Genomic DNA, 23,207 nt, shown 5'->3' on the forward strand with positions numbered 1-23,207 from the left:
ATAAGATTGTTTTGAAATAATTTTGTTAGTACGTTGCTTGACATATTTGATTTTGTTTTCATGGCAGGAAAACTCGTTATTGTTTGTAATAGTAACATCACACGCTCTACGTTGATTTAAAAATCTACCCATAGTTTTCATTGTTGCCAGTATTATTTTAAATTCTTAGCCATTTGAAGATTACTGATTAGTGGAGCTGCTGACAAAGGAAACTCTACAGATTCAATGAACTGCACTACTAAGCACATCTTAAGAACTAAGCACATCTTTCACAGTGAAATGCTGCTGGGCCAAATACATTGTACATTCCAGTGTAGGAGAAGACAAAAGGAAAGAGCGAGAAAATAGGTTTGTGTGTGTGTGTTTGTGTGTGTATGTGCGTGTGTGTGTGAAAGCAGTGCACACGCAGCAGCCCGAGAGGCCTACTGTGCAGCAGGGGTTAATCCCAGCCTGGTGGCCCCGTGAGTCAGCAGTTGTGATCCTCTCAGTTACAGTGAGTTTAAATGATTGAAATGACATGCTGTTCAACGTTATGCTCTAAGGATCGATTCAGATCACAAGCCAAATCCAGTGAAACGCAGCTGTTTAGCAGCGTCTGTGGAACTGTCATTGACCTAAAAATCTTCATGGAGCTGTTGAGGTTCTGGGAACTGCTTTTGCATACACAACACATTTTCTTACTCTTCCTATTTTGCATTATTTGCTGAATTCTTTTTTTTATATATATTGAGGAACAGAAAGTGCAGCAAATAAAGTTGATTAGCTGTTGCTATAATAGACGATGATGTCTTCAGTGTGAGACAACCAACTGTGAGATGAACACACATGCAGGTTCTATGGAACTTCTATGAATAGTTTAATGAGACAGTTTTACTTAAAGTAATACAACGTAAGATTATTCTCATGTTCATTCTTTCCAGCTCAATCCGTAGTTTTTCTGTTTTTATTATGCCAGATTATTCAAATCTTTCAAATCTTACTAATCTCCAAATCTCCAGAATTCTTTGAAGGCTCTGTTTTGAATTGATTAAGAAGTGTCGTTGTTTACATGGCTTGTTTCTTGCAAAAATTCATTGGAAACATTTTGTTTTTTAATACTTAATATTTCAATCATTCCTCTTGTCACCTGAAATATGACTACTGGCAGATTGTTTTTCGATATTGCCGTGCCATCTGACCTCTACCTCACTTAACAAAATAAAGCACAATTTCTACGTTCTTTATTTTCCATAAGATAGATTTCTTCTTAATTTTCTGGAAAAAACTCATATGCTGAAAAAACTCAGTGATACTAATGATGTAATGGATTTGACATATGTATCGTGGTTATAAACAAAACATCCCAAGGAAATTGTGATGTTTACATTTACTTTTATTTTTCTCCAAAGTGACATACAACTCAAGAGTAAACAGATATGCATTTCATCAACAGGAATGACAGAGATGCAGATATGTTATTCTCAAAGTAGAGTCAGTTACTGTAGTGTAAAACCATTGCTTTTTGCAGGCATGAATTACACAAAAGAGATCTACTGTATATAGAATTGATTGGGAATACATTTTTTTACAGATATTGCAGGGAAAGTTCATGGAGCAGATCAGGAGAGAACTGAGTCAAAAACATGTGTTCTGAGAAAGCTTCTTGAATGTTGAAAGGAATTCAGCAGTTCTGGGTGAAAGAGGGAAATTGTTTCCATACACACACACACATTTTCAGAACCGCTCGTCCCACAAGGGGTCGTGGGGAACCGGAGCCTACCCGGTAACACAGGGCGTAAGGCCAGAGGGGGAGGGGACACACCCGGGACGGGACGCCAGTCCGTCGCAAGGCACCCCAAGCGGGACTTGAACCCCAGACCCACCGGAGAGCAGGACTGTGGTCCAACCCACTGTGCCACTGCGCCACTGCACCCCCTTCTGTTTCCATACATTGAAGCCATAATTAAAAACCTCTTGAGTTTGAACTTCTTGAGCAAGGGACCACCAAGTGACCAGAGGTGGAGAAGCATATCAGTCTGATTGGGTTATAGCAATTTATCAGGTCTTGTAGATGTTGGAGAGCAGATCTGTTGATGGTTCTGGTGATCTGGCCATAACCAGACCCCTGAATTTGACGCTGACACCTGCAGGAAGGGGAGATAGATGAGAATAACTTCAGATATTGGTAAGTCAAACACCAATCGTGCAGTGGCATCCTGGATCATCGGGAGAGGTTTGACTGAGGAGACCAGAAGACCAAAGAAGATGGATTTGCAGTAATCCTGCTGGGATATCACCATGGCTTGGACCAGAAGATGTAAACAGTTTATAGTGAGATAAGAGCAGATCCTGCAGATGATATCCTAGATATCTGCAGGACCGGGTTATGGCATAAAGATATTGAGAGAGGCATAGACATGAGTCAACTGTTAGTACTAGGCTCTTAATCGATGAAGCAGATGAGATCAGGGAGCTGTCCTTTTATAGATGTTTCCTCACAGGTGGACAGACTAGCCAGGAGGTGAAGATCTTGGTCTTGGAAAGATCGAGTCGTAAAGGGTGATCATTCATCCAAGCAGAGACGTCAAAGAGGAAAGCTGTGACACGTGATGATATTTCTCTAGCAGTAGAGAAGTGATGAGTAAAACACGGTGCTGCTGTCTCACAGTGCCTGGGTGGTGCGAGAGAATGTGGGTTCGATCCCCGCTCAGTCTGTATGGAGTTTCCATGTTCTCCCTGTGTCTGTATGGGTTTCCTCCCAGAGTCCAAAGACATGCTGTTCAGAGAGTGAGTGTGTTTCACTGATGCATGGATGAGTAACCCCTTCTAAGTAGTATATCTAGCAGTGTTGTCACGTTGGTAAATAAGGTGTGTCGGCTGATAACACTCCATAGAGCTCATTGGAAGTTGCTTTGGAGAAAAGTGTCTGCTAAGTGAATAAATGTAAATGAGTAAGGGGCCCAGCACTGAGCCCTGCCAAATACAAGTTGAGAAAGATTTAGGGAAGACAGTGAGATGGCATGAGAAAACTACCCATCTCTGAGCGTGAAGCGCTATCTCTATTTTTTTTTTTTATTATTGTTAAACAGCTCAGGAAGAATGTGAGCTACAGACCACTACCCAAAAAGAGTTTTTATTCAAATTCGTAATTTCTGAGCGACTTGTTTAATGTGAATCATGTTCGAAGGTCGAAAGTGAAGTGCGGAAGTCTGGGAAGCCACTTGGTCAAGTGAACTGAACGTGGATCAGTGACTGTATGACATCATCATCATCATCGTTACCGCCACCATCCTTTTCCTCATCATCCGGGTACTGCGGACACGACCGTCGCGATTCCCTCGCTGAAGCCGCAATAGCGAGCTCACATTGGGTGCAACTGGAGGGGCCGCTCTGTCCAATGTTTTCTTTGTATTCATGGCCACACAGGCCGTTCGGCTCCTTACGGGGAGCCAAAATGGCTTCTGTTTCATAAGCGTCCGATAGGCGGAACACACCCGTGACAGCAGGGAGGAGGCGCTGCGAACGCTGTACAGGGGGGAGTTGGGGACAGCGTGCCGAATTGTGTGTATGAGCGACACTGTTAGGGCTGGAAGGATTGCAGCTGGTCTCGGGCGCTCGCATCGCACCAGGGCAAGTTCTCTCTGTAGCTCCGTTTGCGCTGCAGAAAATCTAATGCGCGTCGGATTATGTGCAAGTGCCTGTGGAGCCGGCGCTGCCGCCATATTGGAGCCGAGTATCAGTGACTGAGCGCCGGGGACTCGACTGACAGGCGGTGGGAGCGGAGGAGCGTCGAGGGGGGCGCTGCTGCTACTGCCGCCGCTGGTGACGCAGGAAAAACACCCAGAAACAGACACACACATACACAGATAGAGCCAAGGAAGTGACACCGTCCCCACGCACACAATTCGCGGCAGAACCCGCTGTCCGGGCGTGTTGATGAAGCTGAGCGCGGGCCCGAGGAGCCACACGGGCTGTGGAGCGCCCAGCTAGCCGGCCGAAAGGAGTGAAGCCGTTCTCGTTCTCGGGTAAGTAGCTAGCTGGCGAACTGGCGCTGCCCCGCACCTTTGTTGTGCTATTCTGTCATTTCTGGTACGTGCGCCGTGTTGCGGGTCCTTGAAATAAGGCCGCGAGGCACGAAGCGTCGCGGGGTTTGTTGCATGACGGCGGCGCGTTGCCCACGGCGCAGGGCCGAGTGGGACGCCGGCTGCCACCGCCGCTGTGTTGTCCCTAGGAGGAAAATGGCTGACGGCCTCCGGTTTGAGCGGTGAGTGAGACCGTGAATGTTTCAGTGTGAGCGGAATGCCGCCTGTGTGGGCTGTCACGCTGGCGGGACGGCGGTGCGAGGTGTCCCGTGCCGCAGCCGCGATCATGCTGTCTGCGTTCGGGGAGGACGGAGCGGAGCGGGGCGCCGTTGTGAGGCGACGCGGCGGGGAAGCGCTGGAAAGCGGCCCACTGCCTCAGTGGAGCCCGAGGATTCCGCCTGAAACTCAGGCCGCGCTGGATCACACCTCACCACACTACTGGACTCGGGTTACGTACTTGCACTGTATCGAGAATGGCACGAAAAAAGTGAATTGTGCATTTTTAACCCTGCGAGGTGTTTATTCTGTTTTGACGTCCGCATTGGACATCCGAGGTGAGGAACGTGTGTAAGCCGCCGTGTCAGTAAGTGCTTTCGCTTCGGTGGCTCTTTCACCACTTTGACATGCTATGTGTTTCCAGCCAGTGTGACACTGCGGTTCGTCGTCAGTCGGATATTTGTGACGTGAAGGCGAAACATTCGCGCTGTAAGTTCGCCGACAGGCCGCTGCTATGTTCAGCACTGGCATTATGATGTTTGAAGGGTTTCAACAAAGGAAACGGACTAAACTGCGCTTCCTGTGCGACACACTCCTTCCCAGCGCCATCTATGACAGGGTGACACGCTGCTTTCGGCAGTGCTGATGCGGTGCAGATGTGTCTCATTTGAGCTCATTAGTTACACTTCATGAGGGAACCCGGTGGGAAGGCGCGTGCTGCCGGACACGTGGCCAGGTGTGCCTGCTGTCATCCTGCACATACGTATGGTTTGGTGTATTTGCTTTAGGATCACTCTCCTGTGGCGTCCAGTGGATCCCCCCCATATAGAGGCTGCGAAAGCTGTCCCGCCGTTATGGTGAGAGATGCGAGGGCATCTCTCTTTATCGCACTTCTCATCTCCTTTTCTGTCACTGAACATCAGTCTGCAGTCATTTGTGATAAATGAGCTGGCGACCGTGGGTCCCCGTGCATGACCCTGGCACCATTTCCTGGGTGCTGGATGTTGGTGCGCGTTTCTGTCGCGTTCAACTTTTATTGTTGAGGTTAATTTTACTGACGGGGTTCTTGTTCACCTGAACGCATTTGTATAGCATTTTCGCTCTTTGTAAATTCAGCATTCGTGCAAAGTAAGCTTGCAACTTATTATAGTATAGATTTCTTGTTTTGGTAAAAATAAATGAGGAACGTCAAGTTTTTTTTTTTTTTTTTTTCTTTTTTTTACAATTTTTTAAAGAATATTATATATTTTTTTAGAAGCATTTATGGCCGAAACAGCTTTAAAAGGCTGGAGAGGAATGTAAACAGAATTGTCTTAGTCTGACACAAAGTAACCTCTGACTTCGTATGTTAACTTTTATTATGTGAGGGACTCTTCCCCCCCCCCCCCCTTTTTCTTCCTTCTTCATATGTAAAACCTGTTGATTTCAGCTGGAGTGGCTTTTGTAGTTCATAAAACACCACTGAACGTGCTTTTTGCGTACTCTTTCATTTTGAGTGTATTTCAGTTTTACGTGATACTTCTACCGTTAGTATAATAAAACAAGTTCTTGTAGGTACCTAGTTTCGATAAATCTGTTCATAGAAAATCGGATCCCAGTATTTGAAATGGTAAATCTATTTTTCTGGTTGTTAAAGGTAGCAGATACTGTGACTCAGTAGACTTTAGGATGTCTTTTGTTAAATTACTACTTTGAATCATCAGACGAGCTGTGCTATTAACTTTATAACATATATTCTTCTCTTTTTACAGTACCATTTTAATCTGGATTCATAACGTACTTTGCAGTACATCCATTGTGTAGAACAGTGTTTTTCTTTAGAGGTCTGAAAACCATGGTGTTTTGTTTCCAAATGGAACAGTTTGGCTTTGAAGATAATTCTTTGTATAAATGCATTTTTACAGTAAATGTTTGTCTTTGACCTAAGATTTTACCTTACTGTGCTACCTAGATGTAGAATAGACTTTTTGATTTCATTTCCTCAGAAGAATTGATGTGCAGACTTGTAGGAATAAACTGAAATGCTGAGTAAGCTGTAAAACTGCATTACACTAGTAGTAAATGAAAACATTCCGTCTTCTTCTGTAGTTAATACTGAAAATACACACAGCTAGCCCTTGTCTACAAGATGTTTTTGCCATTAAGCTGTAAGTGAGCTTTCTTTATGGAAAAAATATCTGCTGCAAGATAAATATTTCCCATATATTTGAGTTCTGGCACCCAGTGCTTCAGGAGGTGGGGGGGTCCATGGAGACTCATAACCCCAAAATCCTCACTGTCTATCATCTGAAGGTTGCTCAGTTTCACTGCTTCTTAAAGTTCGTACAGGTGTTATCAGTCTCACCATACCTGCCCAGGTCATTGATGGGAAGGTAAATGTTGAGTTTTGGCAGAGTTGTGGGAAAACAGCAGAGCTTAGAGTTTCTCATTTTGAAAGGGGAACTGTGTAACTTTTAACTTTGACAGAATGATGTTTCAACTTGAAAGTTGCCATTTAAATTCCATTTACTCAATCTGTGTTAGTAAGTAAAATATATGCACTGTTTTCAAAAGGAGTTAACCAGCCCGTTAAGTTTTGAGCATCTGTTCTATATTCTTACACTGATACGTTATATTATTGACTGACTTGAAGCCTGGACAAGATCGTTGGGTTTTTGTCATGAATTTGTTGTCCGTGTAATTGTCAGGGTGAACGCAAAAGATTCTAGAAAACTACAGTTAAGCTGAAGTGGTTTGTATTGTACACATGTGGGAAGTAAAGTGTATAACTGTAAATTTCAGTTTGAACTTATATAGAGATTTGTTTAACCTTTTTCTTATTATTTTTATGATCATTTCATATGCTCTTAGTCTGTGTTTTGAATGTTTGCTTATTAATCCCCAATCCACAGTAAAACAAGGTGATGTCTAGATTTGAGGCATCGGATTTATATGTATTTTCCAGCACCAATGCACATATCATTTTTGAGCTCCTCCATAAGTAACAGCCTCAGGTTGGTCGGCTGATAACTGAAGGTGGATCGATTGTGCAACAGACTGTCCTTTCTGGGAGGCATGAGAAAACCAGACCGAAAAAAGTGGTATGACACAAATGTTATCTTTGTACGACCTATAAAGACATTTGTTTTAGGACAGAAATGTATGATGGTGGCAAGGGAATTCTTCTTGGAGGAGTTTTAAGATTTGCTGCATTTGTGAGGCAACATTTATGAAATTCATTCCGTTTTGCAGGATGAAGCCAGAAATGCTGAACGTCACTTTTTCTTCATAAAAAAAGGGCCGTGTTGGTTATTAGGACATACTTCCAAGGACAAATAATTCTGTGGGATTTTTCTTTTTTAATTATTAATCCATGTGTGTTGTCACATCAAATGACTGCACGCTGAGGCTGCTGGGAAACTTGCTGTGTGTTTAGTTTTATTTCATATTCCTTGTTAATCTTACAGCAATCAGTGCTTTTTTTTTTTTTTTAACCTCCTGAAGTTAGAATTGTACGTGAGATATATCACTCAAAAGGGATTTCATTTTGTAAAAAAAATAACCAGTTAATCACTTCTAGATTCTGAATATTTTGGAGTGTGGCTCTTGTGTGTCATAATGACAGTGGGGCCTCAGTCTCTACACAAATGTGGTAATGTATGTAAAATCAGTGAATGTTTATGAACTTGCTTGTAGTTTGCTAAAATTAAGTATTTTTCTTGGGCATTTAGTTTGGTAAGATGAGTAAAGCTTTATGTTGCTGATACAGACTGTATATTGTTGTATATACACCTATTAACATAATACTACTCACTCATGTAGTTTGGATAACCCTTTGTCCCAGTCAGGGTCAATGCAGTCTGGAGCATATCCCAGAATTGCTGGCCACAGGGCTGGGGGGGGTACACCCTGGACGGGTTGCAAACCCATCGTGGAGTAGCCAGCCACACACACACACACACACACACACACAGTGACACACGATGGGCATGTTGGAGCATCCAGTTGACCTAAATTGCTTGTCTTTGGATTATGGGAAGAGACCTGAGAACCCAGACGAAACCCACACAGACCCGGGGAGAACATGCAGACTACACGGACTGAGCTGGGTTCGAATCCCAACGGCTCAACAGCCGAGATGCAGTGAAGCAGCAGCACTGCACACTGTCACGGTGTCGCCAACATGATAGTACTGTACCGTGCAAAGAAAACAGTCAGGAAGGAGGACATTACCTGATCTATGTACAGATATTAGAATACGTAGACAAACTGTCAGAATTAGGTTCCCGACCCAAAAAATGAATTGGGAACACATGTGCAGTAGTGTTGGCGGTTGGATATTTGCACTCAGTGTCTAGTCAGCCACATTAGGACATAATTCTGTTCAAATAATAGCACCCTGACTAAGGTGATATTTGCCATTTTCACCTCTTGGGGCATCTGCCTGTGTGCAGTTTTGCATAATTTTTTCTCATGGGTGAGAAGAGTAGCTTCTTAAATATCAAATGCACAAAAAGTGAAAATGCTTTATGTGGTTTGATGTTGATACCAACACCTTTATTGTATTTCTTAATGCAGCACTTTAACGTATTGTGGCATGTGGAAGTTCCAAAACTGAACATTTAAATTAAAAATAGTGTTATTGAAACCTGTGATATAACCTCTTGTTTTAAATCAGTTGTTTCACTCTTTTATGGGAATATGGATGTTTTAGCAAGCTTTAGCTTCTTCTCCTTTTTGCACACATTCCCCGCCCCCCCCCCCCCCCAAAAAAAAAAAAAAAAAACTTAAAATGAATTCATAAGCATTGTTTTCTCTGTTTATATTAATGTTCATTTTTAAGGTGTAGTTAAACCTTAGACTTTGTGTCTTTACACTAAATTTTGTATTTAAACATTTTTTTCAAATTTAGTGGGTTAATGAAAAATATAATTTTTAGTGTACTTGTGGTTGGAGTGTTCATATTGAAGACCCCAGCCGAGTTCCATAGACTACAGAATATTTACTTGAGACCCTAAACCTTCGTAGCAGGCTCGGTTGGCATGAGTAAAGACGACAGTTACGTGAGCAAAGGTGGCAGCTCGTGGTGTTTGCAAGTCTGCGATAAATGACAGATTTATAATTTATATAGTATTCATTCAAGATTAAAACTGAGCACATTGTATAGCGATTATTATTGTTCTTTACAATTAAATTGCAATAGTAATTTGAATTACAAAAGCCAAGAACTAGTTTAGATAATAGTTTACTACTGATTGACATTTCCCATCAGAAATCAGGACATTGATTGCTTGTCAAAAACCGATAATGTAACACTGGAAAAGCTTAACTGGAAAGATTGTGTGCTGTGTTCAAGTAGAATTAAATTCAGTGTATGAAAAAGAGGTTCAGATTAATTTATGATTTTGCTAAATTTCTGCAATTTTTTTAAATTAAAATTATGGACCATGCCTTTTCACACATGTGATATTCTCTTAAATGCATTATTATATGAAAATGGTAAACTGGTGCTCACTGAAGTCATCATGGTAGTGCTTAGTTAAATGTTGTGAAATAAGTTTTTCTTAAAAGTAAAGTTTAATTAAGCACAACAGTGTGCAGCCCTTTCTGGAAGATCGATCTTCAGCTTTCCTGGTCCATTTGACAGATATAATCTCTCCAGTGTGTCCTGGGTCTGTCCCAGGGTTTCCTTCCCTTGGGATCTGCCCAGTTACAGCTAAAACAGGAGCCTTACCTGACTACTCTTGATCTGGAGAAGCAGCAGCTCCACTCTGAAGCTCTCCCAAATTGTAGAGCCCCTCGTGCTGCCCCGGAGAGGGAACCTAGTGATCCTGTTGAAAAGTCTAATTTTGGTCATTTGTGATCTGAAATTTTTGGTTTCATTCTTTTGAACATTAGCTAAAGCTCATGGCCGTAGGTGAAAATGGGGATGTATACGGAGAGATAAATCGAAGGCTTTGTCTGACGACTCGGCTCTTGCTTCACCACGACCACTTAGTGTCTGCAGTTTTGTCGGCATTCTACCATCAGTTCCCCTTTTCCACCTCTCCTGAACAAGACCCAAAAATTCTTGAGCACCTCCAATGGGGGGTAGTTGTTCATCTGTCACCTGGACACCAAAACAACCCAATCTTTTCCGGGAGAAGACCGTGACCCCTGACTTATAGGTGCTGATCTTCATTGTAGCTGCTTCACACTTGACAGTAAACCACATGACTGCACACTGAAGGTCACATTTGATGAGGTCAAAAAGAAAAAGTTACATCTAAACAGCAGAGATGGCACCCTTAGTCCTTCTGACTGGACACCCTTTGAGCCTCAACTGGACATTGATATCCTGTCTGTGAAGGTCACAAATAAGTGGCAAGACAACACAAACTTGATATATCAAGTCTTATGCTCTCTTCAAACAAGATGATCTTAACATTGCATATCCGTAGACCCGCCTTTCCTGGTGTCAACAATACAGACTGGTGGTGATGGTGTGGAGAATGTTTTCTTGATGCACATTAGGTTTTAGTACTAAATGAACATTGTTTTGTTTCTTTATGGAATCAAACATTCTTGCTGACCAGGTCCCTTCGTTGCCAGTTTAGCCTTTCTCGGATTAATACCTTCAGGAACCTAATGTACCATGGCGCAAAGTACAAGTCCCAGGATCATTCCAGAAACATGACGGCGCTTTTACTCTTGGGCCCTTGTATAGTCCCCACCTCTCAGACCAGTAAAACACCTCTGGGATGAGATGAAACATAACCTCTGCAGAATGAATGTGATTCTAAAAATTCTGTTTTGCACAAACTATGAAGCTGTCAAGCCAGGATGAGCCAAGAAACTTGTAGAATGCATCCAGCATCTTGTTGCTGAATTTATGCTCTTCCAGATAGCAAAAAAGGGTCCAAAAGCTACTGGCTTTGTGTACCTATGGCTGATGAGTCTGTATCTAGCCAGTCTCTTGTCTGCCAGAGAGGTGACATTCCTTGACCCATTTCCTTTGCCAGGGTCCAGTCTCTCTTGGTGTGTGTTGCCTACCCCTGCAGTCTTGGCTTGCGTCGTGTCCAACTCCCAAGTTTTGCATGGCCACAAGATGCCCAACAACAAATTCCACTCCCAGTCTTCTCTCCAGGATTGGATCCCAGTGACTAATCTGGGCACAGGGAATGCGCTTATAGAACCTCAGACATATTTATTAATCATGTCTTTCCATATGCCATAAGTTTTCAGTCCAGAAGTGTTACCTTGTGGTTCCTCTATACACAGATTGAAGTTGTTGACCTTTTCATATCTAGAGGTTTGTTTCAAGATCAACTGTACCCAACAGCTCTTTGTGTCTTGTAACTAATGGATGCTTAATGTGGTTTAACTGCTTCCCTCGCTGTTTTTGGTTTTATTTGACTGTCACCTTCTTTTCTTGAAAGCTGTTAAAGGGCATTTGTGAATTGCAGGCTTCCTTTATGCTTTTTAAACTGGAAGAAACATCTGTGCTCAGTGGAAGTCACTCAAGCAATCAAGCATGCTGTAAACACACTTTTAATATGGCCACCTAAGCAGACCTAATCTGAAGGAGTCAAGCATGCGCAACTGTTGCTTGGTTTACCGCACGGCTGCATGAGCCCGAGCAGCGCTTCGACGCTGTTTGCGATGGTGTCGGAATCCTGAACTGTGCATTCATTTATCCAAGTTCCTTATGCAGTCAATTTAGCATCAGTGTCACAGCAGCTTCTTAAATTGCATAACTTTTGTACAGTGTGCAACTTGTGGTTTCTTTGGAATTCAGGTTGAACAACTAAAATGCTTAGGGTTTTTTTTTTTTTTTTTTTTTTTGGCCATTCATTCTCCTAAAGTTTTGAGATGTTCCTGAAACCGCTGTGATCTCAGAATGAGCTGGGTTCTCTGGTGGGACCATGTCTTTATGTCCCCCATGGAAGCTGCTGCTGGCTGCAGTCTCTCTCTCTCTCCTGAATTGAAGTTGGGATAGTTAGTTTCCTACGGAGTGCTACTTAAGTCTTATTAATTTGATTGATGGATAAATAAAAGAGCCACGTGCCCGGCTGGAAATCTGACTTGTCAGTCCTTCTTCCCCTGCTTTTTAGAGAGGTTCCCAGAGACACATGGAGGTGTCATTTAAGGGACTGCTATACAGCAAAAAAACCACTGTCACCGACTGAAGCAGGAAGTAAAACCCAAGTCCTTTGTGTGGCTCTAACCACTTTGCAACCTGTTCTATCTTAATACTAAATGAATGATAAACATGTAACTGTTTACTCCATTATTTATGTGTTATGTGAGGGATTTGTGCGTTTCTTAGCATGATTGTCACAGGTGCAGGCTATTTCCATATGTGGCAATATTCTTAACTTTGCATGTATTGTCCATTATTATATTTTTGGGTATTTAATGTTCTTAAAGGCATAATGTTAGAAGCCATGTGAGTAAAACTATATAAACATATATATCTGCAACTTTGTAGAACAAGGAAGATATTACTAATCAGAAAAATCTAAATCTTTCTACTAAATCATAGAAAGGTAATCTGTACATTTTACTTATACATGGGAATTTTTGAGTTTTGCAGCACTGATTTATATCTTAAGTACTGAATGAATGCATATGGAAGTATTGTGCACAAATCAGGCATCATGGATGTTGAACATTTTTTCCCCTTTAGACAAAACAGACAGTATTTTAGCATCACGCTACAGGAACTAGAGACTTTAGGGAAGAAGTGCTTTGGTATGCGCTCTGAGAGTCAACTATTACGAATGACATGCTTACGTCTTTGGTGTTGGACTTTTCCGTGATGACTCCACACAGCAGGGAAAGCAGCTGACTACTGGAAGGAGTCTTTAAGAAATTTTGTAAGCAGATAAAGTGGAATAGAAAGTTTCACTTTATAATAATTCCTTTTAAAAAAAAAAATTGGCATCTGGAAGGGCTGCTTTGGGCAGTGTTCCTTTGCGGAGGTTTAACAAGGTCCATGCAAAGGAGAGGCACAGGCTGGTTGAGAAGGAGGTGTCCACAGCGGTAGAGGAAGACCAGTCAGCCAGGAGGTTGGGATGCAGCATCAAGGGAGTGGACAGGTGCTGGAATATAAGGTCTCGTGGGCAGAGCTCAGGAGAGCAGAGACCTGGTGTTACAAGTTCTTGATCTGGGCAGTCTGACATACTTCCAAGTCTATGTGATATGTTCATCTAGGGCAATATTGATTCTCCATCATGTCAGTTATATCCACAGTGGGGGGGATAGTGAAACACATCCTCAGCAGCTGTACGAGAGATACTGTCCTCCGTGCTGTGACACGGTGCTCAAGAGTGTGGCAGAGTGTGGCGATGGGATTCTGCAAGAGCTGTCATCGGACAAAGACGCAAATCAGCAGGCGGTATCAGGTCACTGCTTCTGGTCATGGTGCGAGATTTGTCAGCATAGGGGTCGTTTAGGTTTCTGGTCACCATCGGAGAAACATCTGTATGACCAAACATTGTACTGGTAATCTGAAGTTTCTAGACAAGTCATCGTGATGGGCCTCAGTTTCACAGGAAGAATCAATGGAGGCTGATGAGGGGTCATAAGGAACTAACCCTAACCCTGTGTCCCCTTCCCCCTCCGGCCTTACGCCCTGTGTTGCCGGGTAGGCTCCGGTTCCCCGTGACCCCGTAAGGGACAAGCGGTTCTGAAAATGTGTGTGTGTGTGGGCTTTGCTGGAAGGTCTCTTTATGGGGCCTAGAGTGTTGGATGCAGCAGGAAGTCAGAGGCGGAAGGTTGCTCAAGCTGTTACTGAGGCTGTGGGCAGCACATCTAGTTGGTTATACATCAGGAGAGGTAAGCTCTGGGTTCAAGGTGGTGCTACCTGGTCATCTAAATGAGGCTGTCTGTCGAAATACCCAGTAACCTCAGGTTAGATCACCCGTGATGTGTTCGTGTGCATCGTAACATGTTTTGCATAAATAAAAATGGTAAATTGTTCATTCATGTGTGATAGTGGCAGGAGGGCACAGATGTCGGCTCCATTTTTATACCACCTGTGTGAGCTGGGCTTTTAGTATTCATATTCAGTTTTTATAGAATGCATTTTCAATTTACAGAGATAATACAGCACCTTTGGGAACTGCCAAAAGCAAACATCTGTGATTTTTTTTTTTGACGCTTGAATTTTTCATAGTATTGGGAAACGCTGAACGAGTCTCTAAAAATTGCAAGTTTCTCAGGGTCTTGAGTAACCTGGCGGTTGTTCCAAGGCTGTGCTCACTGGTGGGGTTCATTCTCAAGTGCTTTTATGCATCATTTTCCCATTTGAGATGCAGTTGACCTCAATGCGTTTGATCAGATTTAAGAAAGAAGCAAAGTAAACTCCGTCAATGTTCCACTCCTCAATTAGAAATCAGTACACAGTTTTTTCCTTTTAATTATGTGGCAGTGTTTAAAAATATGAGTGACAGGTAACTATGTATTTGCACATTATGCATGTATTTGGAGTCATGCCCTGTGTTTGTTTTATTCATTCTTGTTATTCTCCAGGTTATGCAATGGTCTCACCAAGACGTCCCGATCCTCAGCCGGTGCCCTCTCGCTCAGACACAGGCCGCTGAGGAGTCTGTGATTCCCTCCACTGCCACAGCCACATAAGCAGACAAAATTGCAAAGATCTGCCCCGTGTCGAGCATGACGGCCACGACCCGTGGCTCTCCTGTGGGGGGAAACGACAGCCAGGGCCAGGCGCCTGATGGCCAGTCGCAGCCCCCACTCCCTCAGAACCAGGTGAGTGCTTCTCTTCTCTGGTTCTCCTCTTTCACCTCTGACAACGCCTTGAGCCTGTGTCTGCAAAGCTGAAATGCAGCTGTTGCTGTATAACGTGGCTAGATACCTCTTCAGATTCCTAAGACCCTTGCAAAATTTTTTTTTGGTTTTAAATTATAGCATCACCTGCATTTTTATCCTGTTTTGAAATTAAAAGCTATCCACTTTGTTCCAAATGATGAAACACTTTCAACACAAACCAGTTTTCAAGACCTACAAGTCTTCATGCTGTTTCTAATACTGAACATGTGGTGGTTGTCATTCTGGGCCATTTGGACAGTGGCTATAATTTCTTTGACTGAAGAGTTTGTTTGCGTGTTACTGTCAGGTTATCTAAGTGTCGGAACACTTTAATTAATCCTGTTTACCTGGAACAAGAATGGAAAGAGATTCCCTGACATTTGGAGTGTGATTGAAAACGTCTTAGTTAAAACAAGTGCTCTCTTACATAATGAATGCCTCCTTTTGTCTTCTGAATAAGATCATACATTGGACTCAGATTAATTTTTCAGTGCTGAGTACTGTCAGTAAAGATCATCCCAGTGAGATGTTTTAAATCAGTGATGTTCTCCATACTCATATACATCCCCTTATTGCTGATGCTCTGGACAAAAGGACAGTGTGTACACCGTGTTATGTTTACATTTGTAGAGCTGTAAAATGGGATGACAACTAAAACTCATTAGATTTGGCACATTGTTGATAAACTAATTGTAAATACACAAAAGCTCTTTATGTTTAGACTTATGTATAAATAATGTACATTTTATATTATCTATAAATCAGCATCATGATAGCAGTTGCTCAGTCAAACTTAGGTTCATATCTGGCTTAAAATGGGCAATTTGCATGGTCTCCCCATGTTCGCAATCCAAAGACAGGTTTGAAGAGGATAATAGTGAACCTCTTCCATACTCTCCACCTGTTCTTCCCAAGGAGCTTTAAGCTCCACGAGGATGACTTGGTCAGAGTTTTCAGACAGCAGTATAATCTGTAGCCTTAAAGGTGTCTCTGTGATAGTTGGTGGAAACCTCTCTTCATAAGTCAACCATCAGCCCACAGTCAGGGCTTTTTTGTAGAGCTGCTGATGTTGTATTTCTCAACATCATTTGGCACCATGCCATAAACTGCCTGGATCAAGAAGTAGTTGCAATCCTTTTCTGTTCTCCAGAAGGCAGTGTTGCTCAAGCTTTGGGGAATACCAGACAATCTTTGCTGGTAACATCTTAATTTTCTACCAAAAGCCACAACCATCTGTATTAGGACTTTGTAATCCAGAAGGGCACAAAGAACTCGTGGCAGGATGCAGGACTGATATAACCCTCCTTTAAACTGACCTGGAAGTCCTGCTTTCTCCATTGTTACTGCAAACCCTTTAACTCCTTTGCAGGTTGGCTGAGTCACCACAGTATCCTTCAATCTGCTGTCAAACCATTTACCTAAACTCTTCGCTGGCTTATCTAGGATGGATTGAATCAGTGTACTCTCTGTTCTAAAGCAGAACCCGATCAGTAGGCTTCTCCTTCCTCAGTACCAGAAATCTAAAATGACTTAAGATCATCCTAGCTTCACATGACAATCCTTGCCAGCCTATTCAGAGTCCAAACTTAGCCTGGGACTATCTGTTAAGTCATATGTAAAGGCTCTAATGGGTGGTTGCCTGACACCAGACTTAGTGTCGTCCTCTACCCTGAACATCTGTTGAGTTCTCAAGTATGTTCATGGCCAAAGCAGATGGGACAATGGAGATAGTACAGTGCAGTTATCCCATTCTCTAGCCTCTGTCACTGTATTTGTTCCTCTTGTTGTGACCCTCGTTCTGAAATCACAGTAATGGTCCAGAATGAGGTCCATGATCTTGCTGTGAATGCGGGACTCCAGTAATGACCTCTCCAGCACCTTGCATGGTATTGAGGTTTCGTGTTTGTGATGTCTACCCACAGTACTGCTAAGTGTCCCTTGTTCTCACAAACCTCTCCAGTCACCTCTGCCCCCACACCAGTATGTTCTGATGTGTCGATATACACATTCCTGAGAAGGAATGTTGTTAGACGTTGAGTGACAATGCTGAAGAATGACGTACCTTCTCTGCTGGGTTGATAAAGAGCTCTGAACTGGTCAGTCTTGACTGAATTCTCCTCTTCGGGGATCCACGCCTCTCAAGCATGCCTCCACAGCCATGCAACTGCACCTCTTCTCTAAATGACTTTCACAATCCTCCAAAGCCAATGTAGCATCTTTGAGCATCTCTGTAGACCTTGTATGAGACTTCACTTGGGCCTAGGGCTAAGCTAATTCTTGCCTCCTTTATCACCTGTCATAACTCCTTCCAAGTAGCTTCCTTCTTGTCCGAGATAATCTGTGTACTTTGTGCTTCTGTTAAAGCCCTGCTTTGCTCCATGTCCTAGTCTCTGGTCAAAATTACTGTAAGCTGTTTGAAGGTAGTTGTGTTTCTGCTCCAACAGCTTTCAGTGAACCCAAAGGGATCCACGACAAACGCTGCCCACTTCCGGCCCCCTTTCTCCTCCTCCTTCTGTGTTACTCTGTCCACCACAAACACACTGGCCCCTTTTGGATATTTATGCTGTTCCCTTGGTTTATGGGTAGAACTCCTGTCTGGAAATTGTCCTTTAGATGAATTTCCATTATGCAGATGAAGCCATTTCCTTTAATTCTCATGGTAAAATTGTAATGCCTTCACTCACCCTAAAAATTACCCAAATATTAAAAAATTGGCTGTCTGCTCAAGACCCCAACAGACAGGGTAGTGGGAGTCGTTCTGCTCTTCTCTTACTGGACAGTGTTGTTCCTTCTGGCAAAGGGAGCTGAGACTGAGAGTGCCACTCTCTTGCACCCGCTCGCAGGGCAGAAGAAAATGTTGTAAGATGTGTAGGTCCACCATGCGGGGGAGCTATCTGCGCACACCCCCACAGTTCCCAGGCCCACCATGCACTCACAGAGCTGGAGGAGAGCCAGGAGCAGGGCAGAGACCTGCTGTCTCGAACCCTTCTTCACCTTATGATCGCTGCTTATTTTGGACTGTTGATATTGACAGCTCTTTGTTTAGTTGGACTTTGCTCATCCACTTGGACTTTACTAATGTTTAAAATGTACCAGGAAACATTTTCCCTTTAGATTTCAGGTGAGGACCTCAGGATCTTACGTAGTTGGAAGACATTTTTATATTCTTTGATTTTTCATTTCATGTACCTTTCCTGAGCGGGGTAACAGTTATTTTGCCAAATGCACAAATACGTTGGTCATGAAGAAGTTGGGTCGGTCTGTGTGCAATGAGACTGGGAGCTCTGAGGTGTCACTGGTCCTTCCTGTGGTACAGTCCCCCCCCCCCCCCCCCCCCCCGCCTGTAACTGTGTTGTTCTCAATGCGTGTGCTGTCATAAATCGTCTGAAGACGTCCCCTAGCTTTACGTTTGCATGTTTTGTCTTGAAATAGGATTTACCTAAAATACTTTGCAGCATGTTTGGCGCAGTGAAAAATTATGATGAATTGTTCAGAGAAAGAACACAATCATTCTGCCTCTTATAATCCTTTAGTAGTATTAGGAAAAGTGGGTGCTTTGATCTCCCCGTTCAGTTATTTCAGTTAAGCTCAGAACACTTGTAAATTTTAAAATTGGTGCATCTTCCACAACTTGATCATAAACATTTGAAAAACTGTTTAGTAAATTGCACAAGTCTATTGCAGAATTGGCGAAAGAAAGCTTTCCGCTGTATTCTGCCGTCACAGGAGTGTGTTTTGTATTCAGGGCAGCACGTTTAATGGTTCTGCAGTAGTTTTGAGTGCAGTTACCACTCTCACATGTGCCAGTATACTTCAGTTCAGGCAAACTTCTAATTTTGGCCTCCGGATGAGGTGGGCAGCGGGTGCGAGTTACTGATGTGCTGCAGCACTGTACATGACAGAGCGTTCTTGCTGTGGCAGGTGTACAGAGAGTAGGAAATGAAACCCGCTGGTTGATTTTACACACACACACACACACACACACACACACGTATCCCAAGTGCATGCATGCTCTGCTTAGCTGTTCCACACAGGCTGCTCAGCAACGTTGAGGTAACCTTGCCTGTATCTATGTGTGTGTCCAGACTTCCTCCCCGAACTCGTCAAACGAGAACTCCCCGGTGAGCCCCCCCGAGGAACACGGCCAGGGCGATGCTCCTTCCCAGCTGGAAGATGAGGAGCCCGCCTTCCCCCACACCGATCTCGCCAAGCTGGATGACATGATCAACCGGTGTGTGCGCCGCCCCTCGAGCCCTGCAGGCTTCCCATACCGTGCTAAAACACTGTGTTTGTGTCTATTCTGTCTATGCACTCCTCCCTGTGCTCTTCTGCTTGCAGGCCCCGGTGGGTGGTGCCAGTTCTGCCAAAGGGTGAATTAGAAGTTCTTCTAGAAGCTGCTATAGATCTTTGCAAAAAAGGTAACTAAACAATGTCTTCAGAAGTCCCCCCCCCCCCCAGCCTTCCTTTTGGAAAGAACCCGGCGGTAACTGTCGGACATCTGTGCTCAAACGGAGGGTGTACCCAGGTGGTGCTTGTATATCTGCGGAAGATGCATCCCCAGTGAACACACAGATGGCAGCTAGGGATTCTCCTGCCTGCCTAGTGCTGAGCGGTAATGTGAGATCTGTGTGTGTTGTCACCCTCCTACCTTGCAGAAGTGAGAGGTGCCTTTCACACCAGATGCTACAGGCTAGGGCTGCTTCTCTTGGGTCCTGCTTTACTGAGGGGGCAAGGGAACCCCGATGCTTGTCTCGCGCGCTGTTTTTGGAAGAGTCGCTCCGTCGCCACATAGTTGACCGACAAAGGCCGCAGTGCATTAAGAGCTGAGGAGAGCAGCCGCTATGCCTCTTGCACAGGGCTTGTTGATGCTTTGCTCAAATCTGTGGTTGAGCTCTCAGCTGGTGAGGTGTTCACTGTATATGGGAAGAGGAAAGTTATGTTTTTACATTAACTGAATCAGCAAATTAATACAAACTATACATCTGTGTTCAGATTTCTCTGAGCAGAACGCATTGTTTCATTAATCTTTGTCCACCATTATGGCCGGTATATTTAAACACACTGTTCTTTAGGAGAATGGTTTTTATTCATATAAAAAGATTTCATATTGACTTAGTGATTAAATATGGCTCCTCTGTTATGAAGATGATTGAGCACATATACTGATAAGAGACTGGTACAATCTTATGTGTTGTTGTCTTTATTGTTACTTTATTGGGAATCTTTGTTATAATGATTACATGAAACGTTAATGGATGTCTGAATACGTGTATGTAAGAAAGGTGACTAATAGACACAAACTCTTGATATTCATCTAATGCGACAACAAAACTTCACAAACCTCTGTTCAAAGTCTGGAGCTTTTGTATGTCCCACTTGGGCATGTAACGCAAGTTTATCACCCCAAGACTAGTTTTTAACCCAGCAGTTCCAGCCCTGCTGTATATCTCCATTTTATTCAGACCCCTTAAAAATAGTCAGTTAAAATAATTGTGAAACATCCAACCATTATTCAGACTGAACATGTTCACCAGTCCTATGAGGTAAAATTCTATTAACTTTTTTGTTAATTTTTTAAATTCTTTTCTTTCTTTGTAACTTTTCCATGATAGGTGCACATTGTTTGTTTTATATTTTAAATTTTGTTTCCCCCTGCCTTCTTCTTTAAGGACTCGATGTCAAGTGTGAAGCATGCCAGAGGTTTTTTCGAGATGGGTTGACTATCTCCTTTACGAAAATCCTGACGGACGAGGCAGTGAGTGGCTGGAAGTTTGAGATTCATGTGAGTATGCATTGGAAGCATACAAATGTTTTTGCTTTTTTCAGCACGAGTTTAAAGCTGAATAGGTGTTTGTGGGAATAGTGTTTGATTAGCTGCCCACCCCTAAACAGAGTTCTTTTCGATCAATACATGAGCGATACAACAAAAAAAAAACAAGCCTGGGTAATTTTTCTAAAATTCGCATTTTGGTATAGATCTCACGTCTAATTACAAGTGAGCATAAGAGATGGTGAATGAAAGGCAGGAACACCCCTCATTTTTGGAGACTTGATTCATTTGCGCCTGGAATTGACCCCTAGAATGTAATTGCTTGCTTCTCTCGCCCTCTTCCTTCCGACATCCTACAGAGGTGCATCATCAACAACACTCATCGCCTGGTGGAGCTATGTGTGGCCAAGCTCTCTCAGGACTGGTTCCCCCTTCTCGAGCTGCTGGCCATGGCCCTCAACCCCCACTGCAAGTTCCACATCTACAACGGCACACGGCCCTCGGAGACTGTGCCTGCAGGTGTGCAGCTGGCCGAAGATGAGCTCTTCGCTCGCCCTCCCGATCCCCGCTCGCCCAAGGTATCGATCCTCAGGGATCGTCAAGTGGGAACAGTCCAAACCTTAAGAACTCACTGTTGTGAAGCTCTTTTTGTTGACACCTTGATAACACGGTGCTGGAACTGGGGCTATACTTGAACCTCATCAACCCATTTGACATTCCATTTATCTTAGTAGTGACAGCATTCAGAGATTTCGTTAAGGCAGCAGCTTTTAGAAAATATTTTACACCTGAATTCTTAAATAATTAGAGGTATGTAGCTTTGATATTTGATTTCTGTTTTTTGTCTAAATTTGTTTGACAGAATAAGAGATTATTATTTATATTGACAGATTTGCTTGACCTTCTTTTCTATTCTTGTATTGAGTAAATATTGCCAAAGGCTCCAAACAGAATGCGAGACCCGCTTTGGATGCTCTTTGGTAAACTAAACGATGCGGCCCTGTCATGTGAAGCAATGTAAATTTAGATTGGAAGGAGTGTTTGCCTGGCAGATGATTCTGAGATGATGGGCTGAGAAGGCTGAAGAATGCAGCGTGGGTGGAAGGTCAACACAGGCAGACTGCTTTGGAAAATGAGGATACAGTCTGTAGAGACAGAATTAATTCGTTCAGCGATGACTTAATCCACATCTTTTCTTTTGCAAGATGCTTTCTCCTGCAAGTCACTTTTTAATTGAACCGAGTGTATTTTTTTTTTTTCTCCCCCCCCCCCTCAAAGTCTTGAACAGTGACCTCCTGTGCTGTGTTGTTGACTCTGTGCTCGTCTTCTACTCCTGCAGGGTTGGTTGGTGGATTTAATAAACAAGTTTGGCACATTAAACGGGTTTCAGACGCTGCACGACCGCTTTATGAGTGGCCAGGCACTGAATGTTCAGATCATCGCTGCGCTCATCAAGTATGACTATTTATGGCAGAATTTGAATTAAATGGCTTTGCCTTTTAATAGTGGGCAGTACTCTGTCAGGCTGAACTGACTGTTGTATTCCATTGTTTCCTAGGCCTTTCGGACAGTGCTATGAGTTCCTTACATTACACACAGTGAAGAAGTACTTCCTCCCCATTATAGAAATGGTTCCCCAGTTTCTAGAAAATCTCACAGACGAGGAATTGAAAAAAGAAGCCAAGAACGAAGCCAAAAATGATGCTCTGTCAATGATAATCAAGTCATTGAAGAACCTTGCATCGCGGGTACCAGGGCAAGAGGAAACAGTGAAAAATTTAGAAATATTTAGGTTAAAAATGATTCTTAGGTAAGATTTCTTTAAAAAGGAACCCTATAAACTCACTGTGATGTATCTGTATGTGTACAATAATGACTGATTCCTCAACAGGTTATTGCAAATTTCTTCTTTTAATGGAAAAATGAATGCACTAAATGAAGTTAACAAAGTGATATCGAGCGTTTCATATTACACGCATCGACATGGCAACCCCGAGGAGGAAGAGTGGTTGACAGCAGAGCGCATGGCGGTAAGGGATTTGCCTCAAGATTATTGCTGCTGATATTTTTGAAAATTTAATCTGAATTAAAATAATGAAATAAAAATAATGTTGTCTCCACAAACTACAATTCTGTGTTGATCGTTTACTGATTTGTCCCACAAACATGTACAGCGTTCATAATCTTGTTGCTCATCAAAAGCTCGGGACCAACATACACAAGCCATAAACATTCTGGAAGCAAGTTAATCTGGCTCTTATGTTTTGGAGCTTTTTACTGCCAGCTAACTGGTTGGGTGTGGAAATGCAGCTCGTTTTTGCTTTGCAACAAACAAATTTTTGAAAATAGAGAAGTGAAGAAAATAT

At 43.0% G+C, this 23,207-nt stretch overlaps 1 protein-coding gene across 7 annotated transcripts in view; it reads left to right on the plus strand.

Moving 5' to 3' along the window:
* The first annotated feature begins 3,477 nt into the window (after positions 1–3,477).
* The window catches only part of usp9 (ubiquitin specific peptidase 9), a 43,653-nt gene continuing 23,923 nt past the window's right edge, over positions 3,478–23,207 (plus strand). For 4 of the 7 annotated variants that reach the window (XM_018739194.2, XM_018739198.2, XM_018739195.2 and 1 more), the window contains exons 1-9: positions 3,478–4,004; positions 14,772–15,011; positions 19,157–19,302; positions 19,410–19,489; positions 20,741–20,853; positions 21,201–21,419; positions 22,181–22,296; positions 22,400–22,651; positions 22,733–22,871. In XM_018739194.2, the coding sequence (XP_018594710.1) occupies positions 14,916–15,011; positions 19,157–19,302; positions 19,410–19,489; positions 20,741–20,853; positions 21,201–21,419; positions 22,181–22,296; positions 22,400–22,651; positions 22,733–22,871 (1,161 nt within the window). In that variant the 5' untranslated portion in view covers positions 3,478–4,004; positions 14,772–14,915. The remainder of the gene's footprint in view (positions 4,005–14,771; positions 15,012–19,156; positions 19,303–19,409; positions 19,490–20,740; positions 20,854–21,200; positions 21,420–22,180; positions 22,297–22,399; positions 22,652–22,732; positions 22,872–23,207) is intronic. The other 3 variants (XM_018739196.2, XM_018739197.2, XM_018739200.2) reach the window with 1 other exon arrangement.

This window comes from Scleropages formosus, chromosome 1 (assembly GCF_900964775.1).
Source record: "Scleropages formosus chromosome 1, fSclFor1.1, whole genome shotgun sequence".
Taxonomy (NCBI): domain Eukaryota; kingdom Metazoa; phylum Chordata; class Actinopteri; order Osteoglossiformes; family Osteoglossidae; genus Scleropages; species Scleropages formosus.